Consider the following 22,204-nt stretch of genomic DNA (forward strand, 5'->3'; position numbering starts at 1 on the left):
CTTGAGTTATCTTTCTTGAGCACATAATCTTTCTCTAGCAATAGCTGCTAAATAAACATGCCTTTATGTCCTTATAAGTAGAATTGTAAATTAGCAGTTTGCCGTGGGAACCTGCCAAGCCGAGTTAGGCTTCCCCTGGTTAGCGTGTATATCGAGACATCACCGCATTGTTCATTTGACAGGGATCTTTGACCATGTACAGTGGACAGAAAGATGGGACTCCCTTCCTTCAAAACTAGCTAAAATCGTTGGGGGAGACCCTGAAAGAGAATTTGAAATGTGAGGTTGCAATTTACTGGAAGGTCTCCCAGCGTTGACTGTGCACGTCTGCGTGGTGGTCGGGCCTCGTCAGATGTGACACGGCCGTCCGCGCGGGTCCTGTGTGCCCGTTTGCTTGACGTTATGTGGAGTGAGGGGTCCTGGTCTCTGCAGACGTGCGGTGCTGTGGTGGTGGCACACTGGCCCCCCGGAGTGACGGGGCCTTCACCGTCCTCGCGGTCCCTGCTTCCGGGGAGCGATCAGCCCAGCAGCCCGCTTCCCCCTGCTTGCTTCCGGGTCTTCTGCGATTTCTTTTTCTGTGCAAAAATACGAGTATTGCCTCCTGTTTGTGTCAGACTGTAACATTACAAAGTCCGTGCTTGTTCCTTACCCACCCCCCCCACCCCAGCCGCCTGGTAAGGACTCACTGTCACTCCATAGTCAGACAGCTACAGGACTTGCATGGCGCCCAGCCCAGGACGTGATGGGATGGGGCCAGAACCTGGCCCCATTGCTTTCGAATGACTGTTGATCTGTAGAGAGCCCTCTTCAAGGTAAAGCCGGCTTTAAACTCTGGAGAGGCAGCATGAACAGAGCAGCAGACATCTCTGCCCTCCTGGAGCCATGTGCTGTGGGGACAGAAAAGGAAGAAAGGCAGGAAGGGAAAACAGGTTCCGGTGAAACGTCGTCGCGATCAGGGCGTAGCGTGTCAGAGTCTGTGAACAGACACAATCAGCACTGTGCTCCTCACTCCGTGCACTCACAGGCGCCCTGAGACTTCACCGTTGTGAAATGGGGGGAGGGCTCAAATGAAATGTGATCCTTCTTAGTCTGCAACTAGCAGGATATGGTCCTTTTGCCTTTTTTTCTTACATTAAAAAAAAAAAAAGTGCTCTATGAATCACAGATGTCTCTAACTTAGTGACTGGGACGAGAAGGCGATTTATCTTCTCCCGACAGTCTCTGTGTTGTGTGTACTCGCACGGTAAGACTCTTTTCCTGCAAGGGGCTGGGGTCAGCACTCCTGCTCTCCCTCCTTTCCCGAGCTTTTTTTCCTTTTTTTTAGGAAGAAATCTAGCATGGACTTTGCATGAACTCTGACTTTAGCAAAGAAGCCATCTATGTGGGCTTGGTCTGCCCCTCAAAATAAGAGGACATAAACTTGATTTCCTCTCTTAGGGCTTCAGGCAGATCACAAATGGCTTTCTCATGTATGCACTCAAGCGTCTTTTTAAAAGACTGATGTGCTGATAGTATCTCTTCCCACTGCAATTTACTTTTTCTTCTTAATAAGGGACAAGTTGTTAAATGGAAAGAAAATGAACTAATCCATGTGGTTTGCTTCATCCATCCATCTCAAAATGATTTCGAGGATGTCCTGATCACCGTGCCAGGCTTGTGATTACCAAGATGATTAGCCCAAATCCCCATTTTTCCAGGTACTCGCAGTTGCATAAATACAGTGTGGCAATAAGTCACGTAGAACTACCAAGGAGTCCTGAAGAAGGTCGCCTCAGCCATCCTACATTTGCAAATAGCACTTTACCGTTTGTAAAGCTCATTCGTCCCATTGTTTCATGTAATCCAACAGTGGCCCTGTGAGATGAGGAAATCCAGATGCCAGGATGTCAGTGTGGGGTCATGGCTATTGAGGGGGAGAACCAGGCTGAGACTCAGACCCTTTGACAAGCCCACAGTTCCTTTTGCCACATAATTGATCCTCCGTCTGGAACTTGAATCAGTGGATTTTCCCCAAGCTAGAAGAGTGCACATCCCCAGACAAGACATGATGTGACCGCAGCCGTTCTTGGAGGCAGGAAGGTTGGGGATGGGTGAAAAAGCAGTGGGACTGGGTGCTGAGTCTTTTTTTTTACTTCCCAGAAGTTAGGAATCGAGGGAAAGGCAAGAGACAGCAGCTGAAGATGGGAAACAGGAACAAATACAGTTTTCTTTGAGGGTCAGGTTAGTTTCTGCCGTATTTCTCCGTTCAGTGCGGTCCTGAATCCACTTTCTGCTCCCTGGTCCCCACCATGCGTGATGGGCGCAGTTCACGTTCACACCACTCTCACCACGAGCTCCTGGGCCTGCCTCTGCCTTACAAGAAAGCCCCGCGTAGGGCAGATCATTACAAGAATAGCCTCAATCTGCTGTGAATTACCAGCTTGCAAGTAAGTAATTGACAGACTGATGAATTTGACTAAAATTCGGTGGTACTTGTAGCTCATCTCGGAACTGAGGAGGGTCTACCACCAAGTCAGGACGTTGGTGGCATTTACTGCGGTCAACCTAAGTTAGCAGGCAGTGTGCTGAGTCGGGGAGGGAGCCTGTAGCTGGTAATCGACTCACTCACCCATTTGTCATTTATTCAACACACACATTTAAGCTCCCAGGATGTGCCACACATCCTGCCGGCAGCTGGGCACGTACTTGTAAACAAACCAGACTCAGCACCCACCCATGTGAAACCTGGAGTCTAAGGTCGCGGTTGGCTTCCTGTCTTGGCAGTTATCCAGCTGGGAGAGTACTGTCACGAAAGGGTTATACAGAGCTGGGACCATAGCCCTCCACCTGAGGATTACTCTTATTGGCCTGAGCCATCCACAGTGTAATCCGGCAGAAAGGTGAGGTTTTAGAGGAAGGGGGCCTGCCCGAGTGGTGTTTATACCTGGGCAGGACACGTTAGACTCAGCGTATCACAGCCGCCGGGAACCCTTCTAGAAAAGGCACCTCTGTGCAGGCCAGTAATTTAAGATCTTCCCAAGGAGACCTTCTAAAGCCCTGTTGGTTGTGTGATTGAGGCTTACCTTGTGCCCAGTAACATTAGGGACCTTAGTTCCACTAGGTACCATTAGGACACATTGGTTAAAGTTGCAACAAAGCAGCTGGTCTAGTGGTCAAAGTGTGTTCCTCAGTTAACAACAACAACAACAAAATTAGCAGGACTCTATTCCATTCTATTAATGAATATATTAAGTTTCAATGATTTTTAAGTTTTTAAATTCCTGATTGTCACATTATGTCACAAGCAAGTAACGAGCATTTAAATGGAGTGTTTAATTCATTGATTTGGGTAGAAGTTTGCACAGTGTAAAGGAAGAAATACCATTTGTTGTGTTTCAAAGAGTGCCAAGTAGCATGAAAAAGTGAGCATTACTGTTAAAGGCAAAGTAGAAAGAGAAGGAATTTATTTTGCTTTTGATTTAGGGGTTGGTTGGTTTTTTTTTTTAATTGCTGATCACCAGAATTGTGGCCAGTGTATCAGACCTGCACCAGACAAAGTGTCTGCTCATCTTGGAGACAGGTGAAGAAATCTTCTACATTTTCAGACTCCTGAAGTAGAATAGTTTTTTCAAGGTAAAATTTAAAATTTGACCTAAAAAATAAAATAAAGTAAAATAAAACAAAAGAAAATAAAATAAAATTTGACAAAATTGTACAGTCTCCAGGCTGGCTCAGTCAGTGGAGCATGCGACTCTTGATCTCGGGGTTGGGAGTTGAAGCCCCATGATGGGCATAGATCTTAAAAACAACAACTGAAACAGTGCTGCTTAAAATGCAACAAAACTTTCTCCTTAGTGCGTAGTGGCTGCCAGATTTTTCTAAGTCCTAAATATTCCAGTAAAGTGAAACAGTGTCATTAAGTGATTTGATAAAGAGCAGCCCAGGAAGAGAATGGCTGTTCCCTTGGAAACAGCAGTTCATCTGTAACCGGTGAGCTCCGGCCTTGGGCAGCTCTGCCCCCTTCCGGGTCTGGGGTGGAACGTTCAGGCCACGGCCACGTTTATAACGCGTGACCTGCCAAGTGAGGAGGGACTCTCTTTTGAACCAATTTCCCAAAGTGCAGCGAACCAAACTCTCTGCAGCTGAGCCCACAGGGAGAGGCTAGCTCCTTTGCGAGCGAGGCTAGAATGCCCTGGGAAGTATCCGGGCAGAGCCAGCCGCATCCCACAAAGCGTTATTGATGGGCTGCAGTTCATGCCCTCGTGCCTCCAAAGGCCGGCTGGGGCTGCTGACCAGAGGAGAGGTCTTTGTGCTCCGGGGCCTGCCCCGAGTCCCTGCCCACCACTGCCCACGCCCATCTAAGTGCCCTCCCGCTTCTCAGTGACCCTGCAGGCTCTGGTGGACAAAGACTGTGTCAGGGTAACAGCGGGCGTCCCCTTTTCAGTAAGGATTCACGCTGTGTGCTACACTGCTCCCGTGCCACACTCCCCCAGATTCTCACTTGTAGGCACAAGAACACGTGTGAGGTTCATTTGTTGGCTTAGCTGGTGCTCCCTGTTACTTGGAACGTGTGAGGATTCTGCTTATGAATGTCAAGACCTGTAATTGATCAGGTCTTATTGAAGTAAGAGGGCCTCTGTCTCTTTCCTGCCTCAGTTCATCCGAGGCACAGTGGGCCCCATCAGTGACACTTGTCGTAGGTTGGCCAGCCCCAGACGTCTCGCAGCCTCCGCCTGAGTGCCACCTCCACTGTCCTTTGCCTTGAGTTACCCGGCTGAGTGAATGTATGTGGGAGACGTGACTGCCCTTCACATGTGGGCTGTGAATCAGCTGGCTCTACTTCTTAGGGCTGGGGATTTCTGATGCCTCCTTCAGGAAGCCTTCTGGGATCCGTCTACTCAATTCCCCTTCTTCCCAGCCTCTAACAGGATTTGTACTCGCTTATAGTTCTGGCCTCGTAGTTATGTGGTCCTGGAAAACACTACATGGCGGATCCCATGGGTGAAGGACGGTTCTCTTCACCTTTGTCCAGTGGCACGTACAGGGCTGGGCTCTGAGTCCCAGCACACTAAAGGACTGTGGAAGTGTCACCTGCTGTGGCTGACCCAGCATCTTGCTAATAAAATTAGTTGGAACTTAAAACAAAAACCTGCAGTTGAATAAATTGCCATTTGGCGCGTGGATTGCCCCAACCTCCCTCTTCTTTTTGTCCTTCTTGTTGTCTCTACGTGAAAGTTCCTGAGGCTAGGCACCGTGCTTCCCTGTTTGCCTTTATCCTGAGTTGGCACCTGAGGAAATGTCTAGGAAGTACTTGCTGTGTGCTGTGGCCAGCTTAATGGTGTAATTCCCTCCTGCCTCTTTAGAAGGTGCCTGAGGAAAAGGAGAGACGTGGAAATATTGTAGTGACTTTCATTTTAAAATAAAGTTACAAACGAACGAATCTAGATCCACACATCTACGTGCACATACCCACGCAGGGGAAAAGGTTTTTGCTTGTCAACTGAATCCTGTATTGCTTAGTTTTGAACCAAAGTCTGGCTCGGAGAAAATCTAGATTTTTAAGAATGAGCGATCCTGCTTGAAATGTGTCATCTGTTTATGGAAGATTATACCCTCCACCCATGCAAGGCTTGGGCCAGGGAAGGAATGAGATGGCAATTAGACAGGGATCCGCCGTCTCGTCCAGGAGTCTGGAGCAGGAGTGGGAAACTACTGTTGACTCTCTCGCATATAATCACGGGATTGGGAGGGATGAGCTCTCCTGCTTTGTAACTGCAGCACATAATGTCTCCGGTGCCACCGAGGTAAACAAACGAATACAGGTGTCTGTAAAATAGGATCGTCCCAAAGAGTAATTTTAATATATTTTTCAGGCTGCAGAAGACTTAAGACAATAACAAGCATAGTGAATGATCTTCTTCCTCATTCCATTTCTTAAAGTGTAAAGCGTTTTACTCCATTTCACTAGACTGACACCCTCAAGTCAGGTGCTCAGGAAAGGGCCAGGCGGTGTCCTGTCACCGGTTTTCAGTTTGTAAAGTCCTGCCTCATAACTGCTTGGATTCGGTGAGTGTCAGCTGTCTTCTAAGCTTCTTTTAGGTCTCTTTTTTTCTCCTGAAAAAACAATTCAGGGTCGACTCTCTCTAATTTTTGAGATCCAGTGAGAAGATTCACTCGGATATGTTTTCTGCAAAGCATTGTTGGTTATTTGAAGAAGGCTTCCCCTCACATTTCTTTTAAAAATGTGCTGCTGGTATTTACTTGGACGAGAGAAGTCACTTCGAGTCCGAGAGAAAGACCCCCTGCGCCTGCATAGTTCCAGGGTCCGGCCCCAGCCGGATCTCCCACCAAACCAGCCGGCATTGCCCCCTTTCCCAGCTGCTGACTTCGCTCTTGACACAGCGTTCCAGATGGGTGTCATTTGTCCCAAAGTCTGACCAGGTCAGATCCATTCTGATGTGGGTACGTGCACACGTCCACGTTTTATTTACAGAGCCGTACTTTTTGTTCACTGGTAGTGAGTCAAACTGATGTCTTTATGCACCAGGATTAGTTCTTAGTTTCTTTTGAAATCTTCTTTCATAGCTTGTGTTTATCAAGAAAGTGGATGAACACGGTTTTAAAGACCATCTGTGTGATGGTCTTCAGGGGATTGGTGACTTGGGGTTTTGGGGGGAACGGTACGTCCTGAGGAGAGTCGTCTCTGGGAACAACTCAGGTTCAGTAAAGCTTTGAAAGGTGTGTGCGTGAGACGGCGGACCTTCCCTTCCCGCGTTTCCAGGCCGCAGGTAGGCGGCGGGCACAGCCTGCGGGCAACACGGCCGGAGGATCTGTTTGTAGGCCGTTCGGTCAAACCTGCCGTGTCTCTCTCACCCTTCAGACTCGCTGTCCGTCTCCAGTAACGATGCCAGCCCGCCCGCCTCCGTGGCCTCTCTCCAGCCCCACATGATGGGGGCCCAGAGCTCCCCGGGCCCCAAGCGCCCGGGCAACACGCTGCGCAAGTGGCTGACGAGCCCGGTGCGACGGCTGAGCAGCGGCAAGGCCGACGGGCACGTGAAGAAGCTGGCGCACAAGCACAAGAAGAGCCGGGAGGTCCGCAAGAGCGCCGATGCCGGCTCGCAGAAGGACTCGGACGACAGCGCAGCCACCCCGCAGGACGAGACGGTGGAAGAGGTCAGAGCCCCCCGGCCTTTCCCCTGGAGTCGTGGGGATGCTCGTTTGTCGTGGGAACACGCTCCTTCGGTTCCCTTTCCCGTGGGTCCCTGTGACTGTCAGCTCGTTCCATCCCCCGTTAGCAGACTGGATTCGGTGGGGACGGGCGGGCCCCTGGCAGCTCCGTGTTGACCTGGTCGGGACCCACGGTGGCTCCCGAGAAGGAGCGCAGGGTTCCGAGCGTCCCCCCAGGCCTGCTCCAGCGGGAAGCAGGCGCCCTGCCGGCCCAGCCCGCCTGGCCCCACTGCCACAGACAAGCCAGGAGGTGCCGCTCAAGCTGCGAAGGTGCAGGCCGTCCCTGAGCTCGGCCTAGACCATGGCCGCAGCGTGGCGCAGGCAGGGCCGCAGCTTTAGACGTGCAGGGGCCAGAGGGGTGTGGGTGTCCTCAGTTCATGCTTAACATCTGTCCTCCCCAGCCGACACAGGGCGAGCTTACTTTGCTAACCAGTAAACACTGGATCGTTCCCACGTCATTACAGATACACGGGTATCTGCCAGCCGGGAATTTTTGTAAGTTCCCTTTTCATTCAGGGGTGGGAGCTTTAAATTACACCGCAAGGAACAGAATCCCTTCGTGACCCCCAGGCTAGGCTGTCGGGCTGGTGGTGGCAGTGAGGGGCCCTCAGAGTTTTTAACTGAGGCCCGCCACCCCCAGCCCCACCCAGCTCCCTCAAAAAAAAGAAAAAGGCAGACAGATAGGATAAGATTTGTATCGTTTAATTTGTTTTGCAGACATGGGTTTTCTGCTGCTTTTTTCCTGGGCACGTTCTGCCCTGGGTTTTCACTGCAGTAATGTGGTTTATTATGTCCTCATCTGTCTGTTTTCTACATCTGTGTCCTCTTAGTAGAAATAAAACTGACAACTTTTCTAAACGTGAAAGCCGAGTAAAAGTAACGTGAGACTAAATTCAGATTCTTCCAGAGCATTTTGAACTGTATTAGTCTTCATGCCATTATAGTTTCAGTGAATTTTATTCTAGCAAGTTATCAGAAACAAAATGGAAGTAGACGAGAGGAACTGAATGAGAGTTATTAAGGGTTCAGGCTTTTGAACTGGTCCCCGGGGAGGGGGTGGTGGTGGACGACGAAATGTGTTCAAAGCCTAACGGATAATGTTGGCGGTCTCTTCAGAAGACATGCGCGGGGGGGCCCTTCTCCAGTCCGAGTCTGCAGGCAAGGTAGCTGGTGTGCAGGAAGGGATGAGCAGTTCCCATCGGGGGTGGAAAGAGCTTGCTCCTGATTTCTGTCCCCTCCGTTCCTGTGCCGGCCACACTCCCCCCAGTTCACCCTTTAGGGCTCTGTCTGTGACCTGATGTTGACAGTCGGGCCTGGAACGTGACGCGCGGACACTGGTTTGATTTCAGAGGGGCCGGAACGAGGGCCTGAGCAGCGGCACACTCTCTAAGTCCTCCTCGTCGGGCATGCAGAGCTGCGGGGAGGAGGAAGGGGAGGAGGGCGCCGACGCCGTGCCCCTCCCCCCGCCCATGGCCATCCAACAGCACAGCCTGCTGCAGCCGGATTCACAGGACGACAAGGTAAGGGCCCCGCCACCTAGCACCAGCGTCACAGCAGGGCTGAGAACAGGCGGCGGGAAGCTGTGCGGCCTGTTTTCACCCCACACGTAGGAATACCAGAGTCAGTTTAGAGCAAGCAGTGGGCCAGCACGTGTCGTTTCTCCTACAGACACGTTCACTGCATTTTTAATAATGCTTCAGTAAGTGCTGCCTCTAAAGTAACTTTATTTTCTTTTTACTGTACTGACCAGTGTCCCTGAGACAGGAGTCAGAGAAATCTCACACAGTCTTGGGGGTCGCAGCCCTGAATGAACACTAGGCCATCTTGCTCTCTCTGCTAGGTGTTTTTGCACACGGGCGTTGTTTCCAGATGACGTGGTGCTGCTGTCCAGTTGGTCTCCCCAGCGTGCCTGCCGTTAGTGCCAAGGGTCACCTGGGGTGCAGGGACAGGTGCCAGGGTCTAGGAATCGGTTTACAACCATGAGTCTCCTCTTCAGGTGTATGTGGAGGCTTCAAACCAATCTTGGGTTTTTGTTTGTTTGGTTAGTTCTTACCTGATCTACAACAACTTTGTGCATCCCAGGTGTAGAGCCCTAAAGTATCAAAATGGAAAGCTGGTAACTGGCTCATACATCCCCTTACGTTCTGGCCCCGGTGTGCTTCCCAAGACTGGCAGGTGTTGAAAACCATGCTATGAAGTCATCACTGGAGACCTTTTCTTTTTTGGCAGTAACGAAGTTTTCTGAGTAAAACAGATGTTTTCATCATTTTCCCCATTCTTCCTCTTTTTCCTTCCCTGACTCCCTCCTCCGTGCTAACACGGTCATTTGCTGGACTGCCTGTGTTTTATGATCTGGACTCTGCCCCGGCCCTGTGACCGACAAGTGTGAGGCCGAGGCCGACTACGCAGTCGTAGCCTGGGCAGCCGTCTCCCGCCTCCTCCCGCTTTGTGGCTCGGAGTGCGCGGTCAGGGCGCTGCGGGTCTTGGCTGAGGACGTGGCTTGGGTTGGAGTCTGCAGTTTGGGGGCATCTGAGGTGCTGGCCGCGTGCTGCGGGAGCTGAGGGGAGGTGACAGAGGACCTCGCCCCCTGCACAGAGTAGCCTCGGCAGGAAATGGGAATGCGTCACTTCTCAGACAATTCCTAAACTGTTTTGTGGCATTCTAAGCGATACCTTCTTTTAAAAAAAATTTTTTTTTTTTAACGTTTATTTATTTTTGAGACAGAGAGAGACAGAGCATGAACGGGGGAGGGTCAGAGAGAGAGGGAGACACAGAATCGGAAGCAGGCTCCAGGCTCTGAGCCATCAGCCCAGAGCCCGACGCGGGGCTCGAACTCACGGACCATGAGATCGTGACCTGAGCTGAAGTCGGAGGCTTAACCGACTGAGCCACCCAGGCGCCCCAGCGATACCTTCTTTTAAAGCACAGAACTGACATTTCTCAAATCTGATGGTTAGCCAAAGTGAGGTGGAGGGCCTGGTTGACTTGTTCCCCCAAGAAGAGTGTTTTTCTCCATTTGGAGAGTGGATTGCACAGTGTACTTTGGTTTGCTAGAATCATGTATCAGTTGCTGCGTTACCTCATTGGGTATTATCAGTAGCAGCTCTTCATTTGCAAAAATCTGTAGTGATATTCCCAGCGAGTATATTACCTTGTGACTAATATTTTGTTTTGTTCTGTTTTCTCTTTTTGTAAACTTTCACTGCAGCATTATGTTGATTTGTGTTCTGTGTCTGTTTTGGCTCAGTTTCCTTACCTCTCCATTTGAATTTTTTTCTTCGTTTTCTTCACCCCATACTCCAGATTTCATTAGACCAAACCAACATTTGTTTTGCAAAGCGCATACATGGATCCACATATGTAAAAGCCTTGTTGTGAATGTACAAACCCATATCTGTCTACTGTGAGAAATGCATCGTTAGGACAGCTAGCCGTGTGTCGCATGCTTCTCTGCTGTCCTTAATATGAAGCAAGGTTCATATTATGCCCTCTTCTAGTCTCCAGTTAATTGACGGCACGAGTAATCTGCAAACACGCCGTGTTTGCTAATTACTGAAACTTGAATTCAGTGGTCCCTCCCTGAAATTCCTTAACTGTCACCCCCTGTACACCCTGATTCTAGCCGTAAATGGCATCTGGTAGCTTGTGAGGCCACAGATCTTCTGTACTCTGCACTAATCATTGGGGAAATGGATGGCACAGAAAATGGTGAGCTCGTCCCCCTCTGCCCTGTCTGGTCAGTGCACCCTGGTTCCTTTCCTTTTCTTTCTTGTTTCTTTCTTTTAACCCCATAAACACAGGAAAGCCGTTTTTAGTATCCTGTTTTGTTTTCTGGGTTATTTAAGGATTCACTCATTAGAACTTAAGCCTTTCATTCTTCCGTTGATCAGATTCCATACTTTTTTTTTTTGCTTAGCCACTAGCCTTGCTGGCAGTTGCCAAAGTTATAGTAAGAATCTCCCCGTGCCCAGTCACCTCTTTTGAAAAATATTATGATGTTACACGACTGAGGATTAAAAACAGACTTTGTCTGCTTTCCACATGTATCCCAGACAGGTTTTATTTAATATTTCATGTCAGAATATTGTAAATTTAAAAGGATGACTTTAAATAAATGCAAACAAAGACAAACTTGTGGTCTTTTTGTCTGGACTTACTTTGAAAAAGAGCTTGAGCTTGCAGGAGAATTTACTGTCTGTCCGGTGACTAATGTGAGGCATTCCCCCTCCCCCCTTTCTTTTTCTTAACTTCTTCCGTAGGCCTCTTCCCGGTTGTTAGTCCGGCCCACCAGCTCCGAAACGCCAAGCGCGGCCGAGCTCGTGAGTGCGATTGAAGAACTCGTGAAGAGCAAGATGGTAAGGTTTCCCAGACAGAGCGAGCCTGAGCTTTGGAAACCGCTCTCGGGGCTGCTGAATGTGCTTGGGGCGTGTTACACAGGTGGAGACCCCAAGGCCACCCTCCCTTCTGACCACCCTGCGACTTTGGGGGTCCCCAACATCACCCTCGGGTTCAGTCATGGGCGTGGACGACTTCCAGAACTCAGAGAAGGCATTGTACCCACACTTGTGGTTTATGCTGTGAAAGGACAGATTCAAGTCAGCCAGGGAGGAGGTGACACGGGGCAGGGTGCGGCTGTGTCCCCTCCCGGTAGGGTCAGGCAGCGTGCTGACGCCTCCTGTCCTGGCAGTGGTGTCGGACGTCGCTGCATGTCACACACGGAGAGTCTGGCCAGCCAGGGATGCTAACCCGAGCCCTGGTGTTCAGAGCGTTTATTTGAGCTCAGTCATGTACGCGAGACTGACTGCTTGCGTGGCTCCCCTTTGTCCCCCGCCCCTCCAGAAATCAGGACCCCACGCGGCCCAAAGCCCCCAGCAAGAGTCATACCGTTGGCATAGACGCTCTGTCTTGGCCCGAGGCCCCTCTGTAAACAAACATTCCTGTCAAGCAAGATATCCCAGGAGATTGGAGGTCCCTCCCGGGAGCCAAGATCATAATCCATTCCTGCACCCTCACTGATAGCAGTGCTAACACCGTTACGGCTGCGGTCGGGTCGGGTCGGCCCCACTCGTCCACGGTGTGCCCAGGCTCAGTGGTACCCACACATAGGTTGACAGTTTCTTTTGCTGTCTCTGAGGTCTTTCTTCCGGGTTTACAGTGTACGGGAGAGAAAAGCATGCATTATTATGTAAGGGCTTTTTTTTCTGAGTGACCTCTGCATTTCCAGTTGGTCAACATGGATTTGTTTAATAAAAGCCCCAAAGTCAACAATACTGATTTGAAGTTAGATAGGTGTGCATTGCTTCTAACTGATTCAACGCAATTCTGTGTTTCTTCAGTTTTCCTATGAGATGGAAAAACCATTATTGGCAACAACATTTACATTACTATATCCTACAACTCCTGTAAAGTGACTTAATATCATTTAAACGTCACCTCTCTGAAAATAAAAGCCCCCAGCCTCTCTTACCAGTCCATCTTCCAGAGGTAACCACTGTGACCAGTTTGGTAGATTTTCCTGCAGACGTTTTCTCGGCAGGTGCACACCTATGCGGGGAGGTGAGAGGGACAGGATGCTTGTGCCTGCTCTTTCTTTCAGAGTGGATTTGTGGAGTTTTTAAGATTTTGAGACTTAGTATATCTTGAGGATCTTCCCACATCAGTACATACATATTTACTTCATTTTTTGTACTGGCTGCACAGTAGTCCACTGTATAGATGGCAGTGATCATCTCCTGAGGGCTTACTCTAACCCAGGCCCCATTCTAAGTGCTGAGCATATATTAACATATTGGAAGTCCAATGAGGTAGGTACACACTATTGTCATTTTATTTTACACATGAAAAAAACTAAAGCCACAGAGTTTAAAAACAACCAGCCACGAAGGAGCAGAGACCTCATTATGCTATAATTTATTTAAATACATCCCTAGTAATAATACGTACGTGTGTATGTGTGTGTGTATAAAGTTTTCAGTTTTGCACTACTGTAAACACCCATGTTGGCTATGTGTGCGTGGTTGTGTCTGTAGGGTAGATTTTCGACCTTGGAATTGCCAGATCAAAGAGTATACTTTTTAAGTTTAGACATTTATCTTCCTTCCATCAGGTATTAACTGGGTAATGTTAGATCATTCCCATTTCTTCTACCCCGAGACAGCTTCTAATCAATCATCTGATCATTCTAATCATCAGAGACTGCAAAAGAAACTGTCAACCTATCTCTGGTACCACCGACCCTCGGCACACCTTCAGACACTTCCACACTAATGAAACTATGGCTGACTCAGTCAAGTGGGGATTCTGTCAAGAAAAGCTCCACACTGTCTCACTCCACCATCACTGGAATTTCTTCTCAGGCAGTCATGTTCTGAAAGTGACATGATGGGCTTGGAAGTTAGGAAGGTTGCTAGTACTTGGTAGATAACCCAAGAACTTGACCCCACTGGTCAAGAATTTGGGATCATTGCAGTTTGAACTGCACTGAAGCACATCCTGGCTGTCTCTTTGAGACAACTTGATTGATGGTCTAAACAAAGGGTACTTAAGTTGTACCCAGTGAGCTTTCAAACACCCTTAAACATTTTTAAAACAGTCATTTATACTCCTCAGTTATATGATCATTAAAATTATTCTTGTCTAATAATTGAAATAGTTTTCCCAAGCAATGCTCTGAGGCAACTCTTTGTCACCCTGCCAGGCCATCATTGTGCAAGTACTGACATCGCATTCCATTTTAAGTGGACAGAGATTGGTTTCTGATTAATTCAGATGCGCTTGCAATGCAGAGGAGGTCTACGACACGGTTTCGTTCAGCTCTTACTGCTTTATTCCTTATTCTCAGTTTTAAGGCATTGAACTTTACCAGTCGAAACTAAGTTCTTTCTACTCACTTACGTTTCTCCTTCAGTTAACAGGCCTAAAGCTCTTGGCGTCGTGGAAAGGGCGTAGGTTTTGGAGTCAGGTAGACTTGTGTTCAAACACTGCTGCTTACGCTTAGGCTCTCTGAGCCTGTGTCTTTTAGCTCTACGCTCGGTACAAGTGCTGTTTGCTGCTACGCTGCTAGCAAGGTCCCATCCACGTGGGCAGAGTCACTAATGCCTGCCCTTTCCCTGGTGGAAGGACCGTATTTATGCTGTTTGGGATGGACTCACCCCCTCTTCATTGTCCATGGAATGTAATCTAGATCCTGCCCTCTTTTTCTGGCTCAAGGGACACATTGCTGTGTGTTGATTTCCTGTCACTAATCCTCTGATGTCAAACGAGAACTGCTTTTTGTCAATGAAAACTCTGAATCATGTTAATACCCTTTAGCCTGCCCTCTCACGTGACCCTGAGCTCCCCCTGCACACTTATCACGTGCCAGAGATGCATAGTCATCTGCCCCCGTTTTCTTACGGGTGACCTCTCAGGCTGTAGCGCCTTGGTAGTAGAATTTGCACACTGAATCAGTTACCCTTCAAAAGCTACATGTTAGCTTAACTGGACTGGGAAGAAGCTGTTCAGCTCTTGTGCAGCGTGATGTTCAGGCACCTGAACTTAACCCTAAAACCTGCTGAGTCCGTCGGTAAAATAAAAACTACCGTGAAAACTATTTCCTGGGATTTCGGCCTCTCTCTCTCATCCCCACATTCCTGATCCTACCAGGATTTGGAAGAGGATGCGTCTTGCCTGCACGTCGTTGGCAGTAGGGCAGCAGTGGCCAACAGCCACAGCGACTGTTTGAACTTGACCCTGGGGTTTTCTTTTCTTCGTCGATTGAAATATAAAGGGAGATCTGAGAAAGAATGAAAATAAGTGAAATAAACATCTACCTCAAGAATACTAGAAGAGCAAGAGAAATTAATGAGTTGGAAAACAGAAAAACAGAATAAATAAAACCAAAAACGTGTTCTTTCAAGAAGTAATAAACATCAGGTAACCTTCTCAAGAAAATAGAGAGGAGGCACAAATTCACAAAACATGGAATTATATGGGAGTGGCAAACTAAGGAAATTAAAATAACCATAACACCTTCTGTTAAGCTCTTTGAAAGTCAATTTCACAACCTGGAAATTTATCAAAACTAACCTTAGAGGAGATGGATTGTCTGTGCAGACCTGCCTGCATCTAAGGAACAGAGGGAACCTGCCCATAATACACCACCAAACCCGTGGTGCTTCGCAGATAGATAATCCATCCGACTCTGTGACGTCCCAGGAGTTTCAGTCCCGTGGTGGCCTTTCCCTGGTCATGCCGCCTGTGTGAGAGCTGGCGGGCAGGAACACCAAACCACCATCGTGTCCGCCGGGGCGTCTGCACCCTCTCCGGCTGCCCAGCTGGGTTCACGCCCGGCACCTCTGTCCTTTGGGGTCCAGACAGCCGCTCCGCCAGCCGGAGACCAGAGCTTCACACACCCCAGTGAAGCACCCTGCTTGCAGCTCTGTTTGAAGGGACATCTACAGACATCTTCTTGGTTTTCTTTCTTTTTTATCACCATTGAAAGGAGCAGAATTGAATCCAACGAGTATCAGCTGTTTCCTTGCAGACCTAGACGGGAGACAGTGCGAAGCACCCCGTCCTCCTCCAGACCCCTGTCGCCGTGATCCATGAGCACAGAGCAAAGCCCTGCTATTTCCCGCAGAGTGCTGGCTTCCAGTAAAGGTCAATAACTATTTACTTAAAAATAAGAGTGCTGTTTTCTCATCAAGCCCCGTTCCTTGACGGTTTATCACAAATAAGCACAGCAGTTGGTATGTTTCCACAGCTCCGTGGGTTTGGTGAACAAAATTACATGGACAGACTTTGTGTCCTTAGAGCTGTGCTTAGTGACAAAGCCCGCACTGGTCTGCTACCCTCAAGGGGAGAAAATTGGACGAGCATTGACGGTTTTGATTTGATAGGAAATGTTAAATGTCCTGAAGTTTGTATTGAACTTTTTGTTTGAAGATAAGCTAATCACACTTTCCCAGTTCAGTTGATAAACTACCCCTTGATCGTCTCTGCATCTCCAGCTGGGTGCTTGGGAAATTTTAAAAGAACCCTAACCCATACCCCTAGGAGCTTTAGGAATTCAGGGTAAGAAGCACAGTTAATATGTACCAACGAGAAAGCAATCAGCCGCTAATCGTTGTCACATTAATCCAGGGGCAGAAGTCCACTTCCGAGTCAGATGTGTTGACCACACCGCAGAGCTCTGTTCGAGGTTCCGCAGGGCATACGACACTGAAAACAGTCACTCGTGAAAACCGAAATCCAGTGGGGAGTGAGAGTCTAGGATGCGTCATCGAGACAGCATGACGGCTGCTGCTGCCCAAGAGGAGGGAGGTTGCAAGTGTCCAGAAACAGAGATCCGTTTCACTGGGCGATCTGTGGGTACTGACGCGGAGTCAAGGCTTCGTGGATAATGAAGAAACAAAGCCCACGTTCTTTAACGCAGAACGCTGACGTTGCCATGTAGCCACCACTAAGGGACCCTGGTGATGTGCCTGGGGTCGGCTGGCCTGATGGAGGAGGTTCCACGCGCTGGACAGGAATATAACCGAGAAGAAAATGGCTATGTTCGAAATTCGTGATACGTCCAGAGATGGGTGCAATGCTCTGCTGTACACAAGTTGTATCATTTCTAATTATTTGGTGACAAAGAATAGAATGTATTAATGCATATAAATTCACTGTCCTCTTTGTTCTGACTTATTTACCCAGCTCCTCTTGCTCCATATTGGTATTAATAGTGGGGGTTTTTGTTACCAAATACCGTGTAATATCACAAATGTGGATCTTCTCATTTTATAGTCCGGCTTTCTGTATTTTCTGGTTTATGAGATTTTCCGATCCTAATTTCAGCCTCGTGGACTGTAGGCTGGAAACATGACTGGTGGTCTGGTTTTCTTTCAGGCTCTGGAGGACCGGCCCAGCTCACTCCTTGTTGACCAGGGAGACAGTAGCAGCCCCTCCTTCAACCCTTCCGACAACTCCCTTCTCTCCTCCTCTTCGCCCATTGATGAGATGGAGGAAAGGAAATCCAGCTCCTTAAAGAGACGGCAGTAAGAGATGTTTCCAGTGTCACTGTCGGCTGTGCTCTGGTCTTTGTCGCCTTCAAAAATGTGACTGGGGTTCATCTCTGAATCAGGGCAACCCGGAGATCCAGGGTCTCTCTTAGAATAATTGTGTATATGTTTGAAATTCTCTCAGAACCTCTTAAGGGTGCAGTAAGCCTTAGCTGCAGGTGTTTGTGCTTTGTTTGTTTGTTTGTTTTTCTTAGAGTTTGGAAAAATGTTTGTTCGTTTGTTTTATTTTGTTTTGTTTTATAAGCTGTATGCCCAGCGTCAGGCTTGAGCTCACAACCCCGAGATTAAGAGTCACACATTCTTCCAACTGAGCCAGCCAGGTGCCACTATAGCTCTAGTTTTTGTTATTTGCATGTTGTACTTTATTTATAAACGATACACGCATGTCCCTTGTCACTTCTAGGGAGAAAGCGCTGTGCTTTCTATCATACGTATAGTTGTGAAGGAAAAGAAAGCAACATAAAATCAGATGTAATCTGATTCAAAACCCTTGAATATTTTTCAAACACACCTTCCTGATAGCGTCTCAGTTCCAGTAAAGCTGCTTACGGTAAAAAGAGTCCTGAAAAACATTACAAAAGGTTTAAACTTGCCTTTGGAGAAGAGGGAAAACTTGTATGCTGCGTGAGGGCAGATACTGGATTTTACTGAGTGCTCTCTCCCAGCAGTCTGTATCTGGTACGAGATGCCCACTCAGTGCTGGTCGAATGAACAGACCAACAGACCTTTTCAAGGCCAGCCGAGGCGGTTTGCTTTTCAGAGCAACTGATTGTCTCCTCTTATCGGAGAGGCCTTAAACAGTTATGAGTGGTCAGACCCAAGGCTTTAAATATCTGAGTTAAAATTTTTTCTTACATGCCCAGTGAAACTTAAAATAATTGTTTCAAAACAAAACAAACTTGCTTCCTTTAACGTTATGCCTTTATGACAAACCTATGTCTAAGCCTCTCTTTATTGTCTGTATATGTGATCAGAGTCCACAGCAGTCATGGGTCATGTACATGAACCTGTAAGTGATTTGGGACATTCAAGAATTAGAGACCCAATTGTGTAAATTTGATACATTACAGATCCGGTCCCAGCAGGAGTCTGACCTGACAAAAGCAAAGTGCTAAAGAATTCATTTAGAGAATGAAGAGTTGGGGTCCTAACACTCGTTTTTCTCTTCTTTCCAGCTATGTTTTGCAAGAACTAGTGGAGACAGAGCGTGACTATGTGCGGGACCTCGGCTGTGTGGTTGAGGTATGTGTTTTCAGAGATTTAATAACCGATATCAGACACCGAGAGTTGTCAAGGGAGTATCAAACATGACACACCAATAACTTCTCAAAAGCTTTAAAAACATTTGACACTCCCCCCAAGAAAACTACGTTTGTGAAAAGTGAAATTTAGCCAATTATCTTAATCTGTATTCACCTTTAAATGCTTTTTTCACATAACGCATCTTTGACATAGTCATCTTTTTTTACAGTTAAGTTTTTAAATTATTTTAGCCAACCACCGCGTTTATTATTTGGGGATCTTGCCCTTAATGATTTACAAAAGTGGATATCCCCGCAGAAACAGGAGAGCGTCAGTGGTGGAAAAAGTCAGCGTGGCCGGCTGTGGCTTCAGATCCATCCTGGATCCACCTGGGTTCGGGGCTGCTCTGTCACAGCACTAGGCCACTTATACTTTTCACAGAAGAAATACAGCACTATCGTCATTGCCCAGAAGTTGCTGTGCACTGTGGAGCCATGACAAAACCAGTGCCACCCATACTGGATCCAGGCCATCTCCAGGCTTATCCGTGGCATTGAAGTTCAGGGCGTAATCATATTTGTAAACTCAACTCAGCAGAAAGCTGTTTTTATACCATAAGATACTACCGTTCTTTCAGCTTTGTAACTATATCTAGGTTGATACTTTTTGGGTGTTCATTCCATTAAAAGTAACAGCTTTTACAGTTAATTGTGTAACCAAAGATGTAGCAAGCTCAATGTGTCTGCGGTTATTGTTAACAGTAAAATAAGTAACTTGAATTTCTTAAGAGATTCCAGTCAAGGCTGAATCCCATTCAAGTTAAATGGAAGTTGTAAGCCACATTTTAGCAACATATTTAATCAACTGCTGTTAGAAAATCAATTTATGAAAGGAATGTTGTTAAATTCTCATTTAACGAAGTATGTAGATAATCCAAAAAGAAAAGGAAATCTGTTTATATTATGCTGAGAACAGAGGAGATACGTTTTTGGCCAAATATTTAATGTTTACAAGCTGATAAGATGATTTGTTTTTGTGAAACCATTTACATTTAAATGTCTTCAGTTCCTTAGAAGAATTTGGATCTATTAATTCCCAATAGTTCAAGGAGAGAAAATCTTGGCATGGCGTATGACCATACATGTGGTGCCAGTGAAAGACACTTTTCATATAGGATTTTTGCTTGTTTTTAAACAAAGAAAGGGTTGTGAGGCATTGCATATGTCTGTTTTGTTCTTTATGAGCGTTGATCCATAAATCATTATCTGACTCCAATACGTTCACTGAAACAAACTTATCTGTAAATGCTCACAGGGCTACATGGCTCTCATGAAAGAAGATGGTGTTCCTGATGACATGAAAGGAAAGGACAAGATTGTATTTGGCAACATCCATCAGATTTATGACTGGCACAGAGAGTACGTAAAATGCATGCCATGCCTGATGGTGCACACCCAGCGTCCTCCCTTGCCAAACTGCATCGTGTCAGGCAGATGGTAACGGGTGTTGACCAGTTCGCTTCCTTTTATTACCTGTAACCTCGTGGAGGTAGCTGGTGCAAAGGAAATACAATGTGCCAAGGAGTTTTGTGGTAGCATCTCGTGGCCTGGGGAAGAGTCTCTTCTGTGTGCTGGTCCATCCGGGAAGCCCGCCTGGGGGTGGCTGGCCTGACTGCCTGAGTTCAGAACCTAGTCCTGACCTTGAGCCATTTGCTTCCCTTCCCTGTGTCTCCGGCCTTCATCTGCACAATGCAGTTCATAGTCTTACCATCCACCGCACGGGGTTTTTGGTAAAGGGAGACTGAGGTAACATGTAAAGTGCTCAGAACAACATCTATGTAGAGTAAGCTTCAGTAAAGTTTCTAATTAGAATTGCAGCCATCTGTTGAATAATTACAAATTATTTTAGAGGGCTTTCAAGATACTGTTTTTTCCAAGAATTTTAATGAAAAAAGTAGACATAACTGCACACGAAAATCAGATTTGAGCCCCACTACCTTGTCGCACCCGTCCTCATCAGGAGGAGATCCACATGGGGGCTGGTACCACAATACATTTGCCCCTTCAGGTCACCTTACTGCTGATTTTTTTTAAGTTTATTTTATCTATTTTGAGAGAAAGAGAGTGAGAGTGAGCAAGCACGAGCAGGGGAGGGACAGGGAGAGGGAGGGTCCCAAGCGGACTCCAAGCTGTCAGCACAGAGCCCGACATGGGGCTCCATGCCACAAACCATGAGATCGTGACCTGAGCCAAAGAGTTGGATGCTTAACCGACTGAGCCACCCAGACGCCCCACCTTACTCCTAATTTTAAAAATCCTTAACCATTTGCGGATTGCTTAACGCCAGCTGTTGATATTGTTGTGGGATGTTCCAGCTACACTGTTCTGTTCCCATGACCTAGATTGGCCACCTGCTTTCCTGTTTTTATGTGCATTCCTGTCCTCTCGGCCTAGAACACGTTCCCATCACTTTCGAAGCCCAGGTCAAATGATCACTGTCAATTAGACGCGCTCCCTCCTCTTTGCAGGTAGCATACATAAATGTGCTTTTTAAACTGTAAAATCCTATGCAGATACAAGGAGGGGTTATCGTGGTAGGTGTATCAAGTAGTGTTTTGTTACTTCTAAATGTATCTGTCCTAATAGAGTGTAAAACCTTTGAACCCAGGTACAGGGTCATCATTTTCCTATTATCCCATAGTATCTAACTCAGTTGGACTCCTAAATACAGAATGGTCAGCTTCAGACACAGCGTAATTCATAGACTTCCCAAGAAACTACAGCGAATCTAAGTGTAAGAAGGGGTCTTTGGTGCCACTCTCTAGTCTGCCACTTCCAGGTCTGGTTCGGGAGCTGTGACGGGAGGGGAAAACGGCACAGTGCTCCTGGGACGACCACCTGGAGGTGGGGCCTGCCACAGGGTGCAGAGCTATCTTAAAACCCCAAGTGCTAGAAACTTCCACATAGCATTCATTGATGTGCTGGTTTGCGGGTTAATAAAATACCAAACAGGGCGCCTGGGTGGCTCAGTCGGTTAAGCATCCGACTTTGGCTCAGGTCGTGATGTCACGGTTTGTGGGTTTGAGCCCCACATTGGACTCTGTGCAATCAGCACAGAGCCTGCTTGGGGTTCTCTTCCTCTCTCTCTGCTTCCCCCCACGCGCTCTATCTCTCTATATATCTCAAAATAAATTTTAAAAAAAACCTTAAGTAAAAAAATAAAATAGCACACATAAATATCAGCATGGGTAAGTGATCACTAAGGTGGGCAGATGTCTTAAAGTCAGCTGTGGCCCAGAAGGGAAAAAGAGCGGCTGTGCACAGCTCTTCTGTTTCTGTGCTTACACCTGATTTCTGTCTTAATGGGAGCTAATACTCCTAACCTAGAGGCTAATTTGGATAGTATTTAAGAAAACTTTATAAAACTGACACAGGTAACATATTCAGTATTTTACATCTATTCTTACCCAATCTGAGCTCCCTAAAAATTATCATAGAATGAATATGAATCTCAAGTTTTCAGAAATAAAAACAAGCAATCATCTTGGAAACCTTTATTTTTTTTCTCAGTATTCGGCCATGATACATTATTGCTTACGTCCTTAAGAAAAATGAGACAAAAAATGTGGATTGTCCAAGAGAAGGAAAGGTTGCCAGTCATGGGACGGTCTCATTCTGCCTTGTCTTTTTTAACTGTGTGTCTCTTGTGGT

The 22,204-nt window shown here is 47.2% G+C and overlaps 1 protein-coding gene across 6 annotated transcripts in view; it reads left to right on the forward strand.

The window, feature by feature from the left end:
• TRIO (trio Rho guanine nucleotide exchange factor) overlaps positions 1-22,204 on the forward strand; it is a 354,644-nt gene that overhangs the window by 304,676 nt on the left and 27,764 nt on the right. For 5 of the 6 annotated variants that reach the window (XR_008423663.1, XM_053906893.1, XM_053906892.1 and 2 more), the window contains exons 35-40: positions 6,860-7,152; positions 8,556-8,726; positions 11,466-11,561; positions 17,080-17,228; positions 18,428-18,494; positions 19,809-19,912. Coding sequence is in view for 5 of the 6 variants with exons in the window: in XM_053906893.1 (XP_053762868.1) it covers positions 6,860-7,152; positions 8,556-8,726; positions 11,466-11,561; positions 17,080-17,228; positions 18,428-18,494; positions 19,809-19,912 (880 nt within the window). In the remaining variant the exon portion in view is untranslated. Of the gene's footprint in view, positions 1-6,859; positions 7,153-8,555; positions 8,727-10,414; positions 11,338-11,465; positions 11,562-17,079; positions 17,229-18,427; positions 18,495-19,808; positions 19,913-22,204 lie in introns of those variants that run through there. The other variant, XM_053906894.1, reaches the window with a different exon arrangement.

The sequence above is a fragment of the Panthera pardus genome, unplaced genomic scaffold, assembly GCF_024362965.1.
Source record: "Panthera pardus isolate Hobbes unplaced genomic scaffold, ASM2436296v1 HiC_scaffold_2, whole genome shotgun sequence".
Lineage (NCBI taxonomy): Eukaryota > Metazoa > Chordata > Mammalia > Carnivora > Felidae > Panthera > Panthera pardus.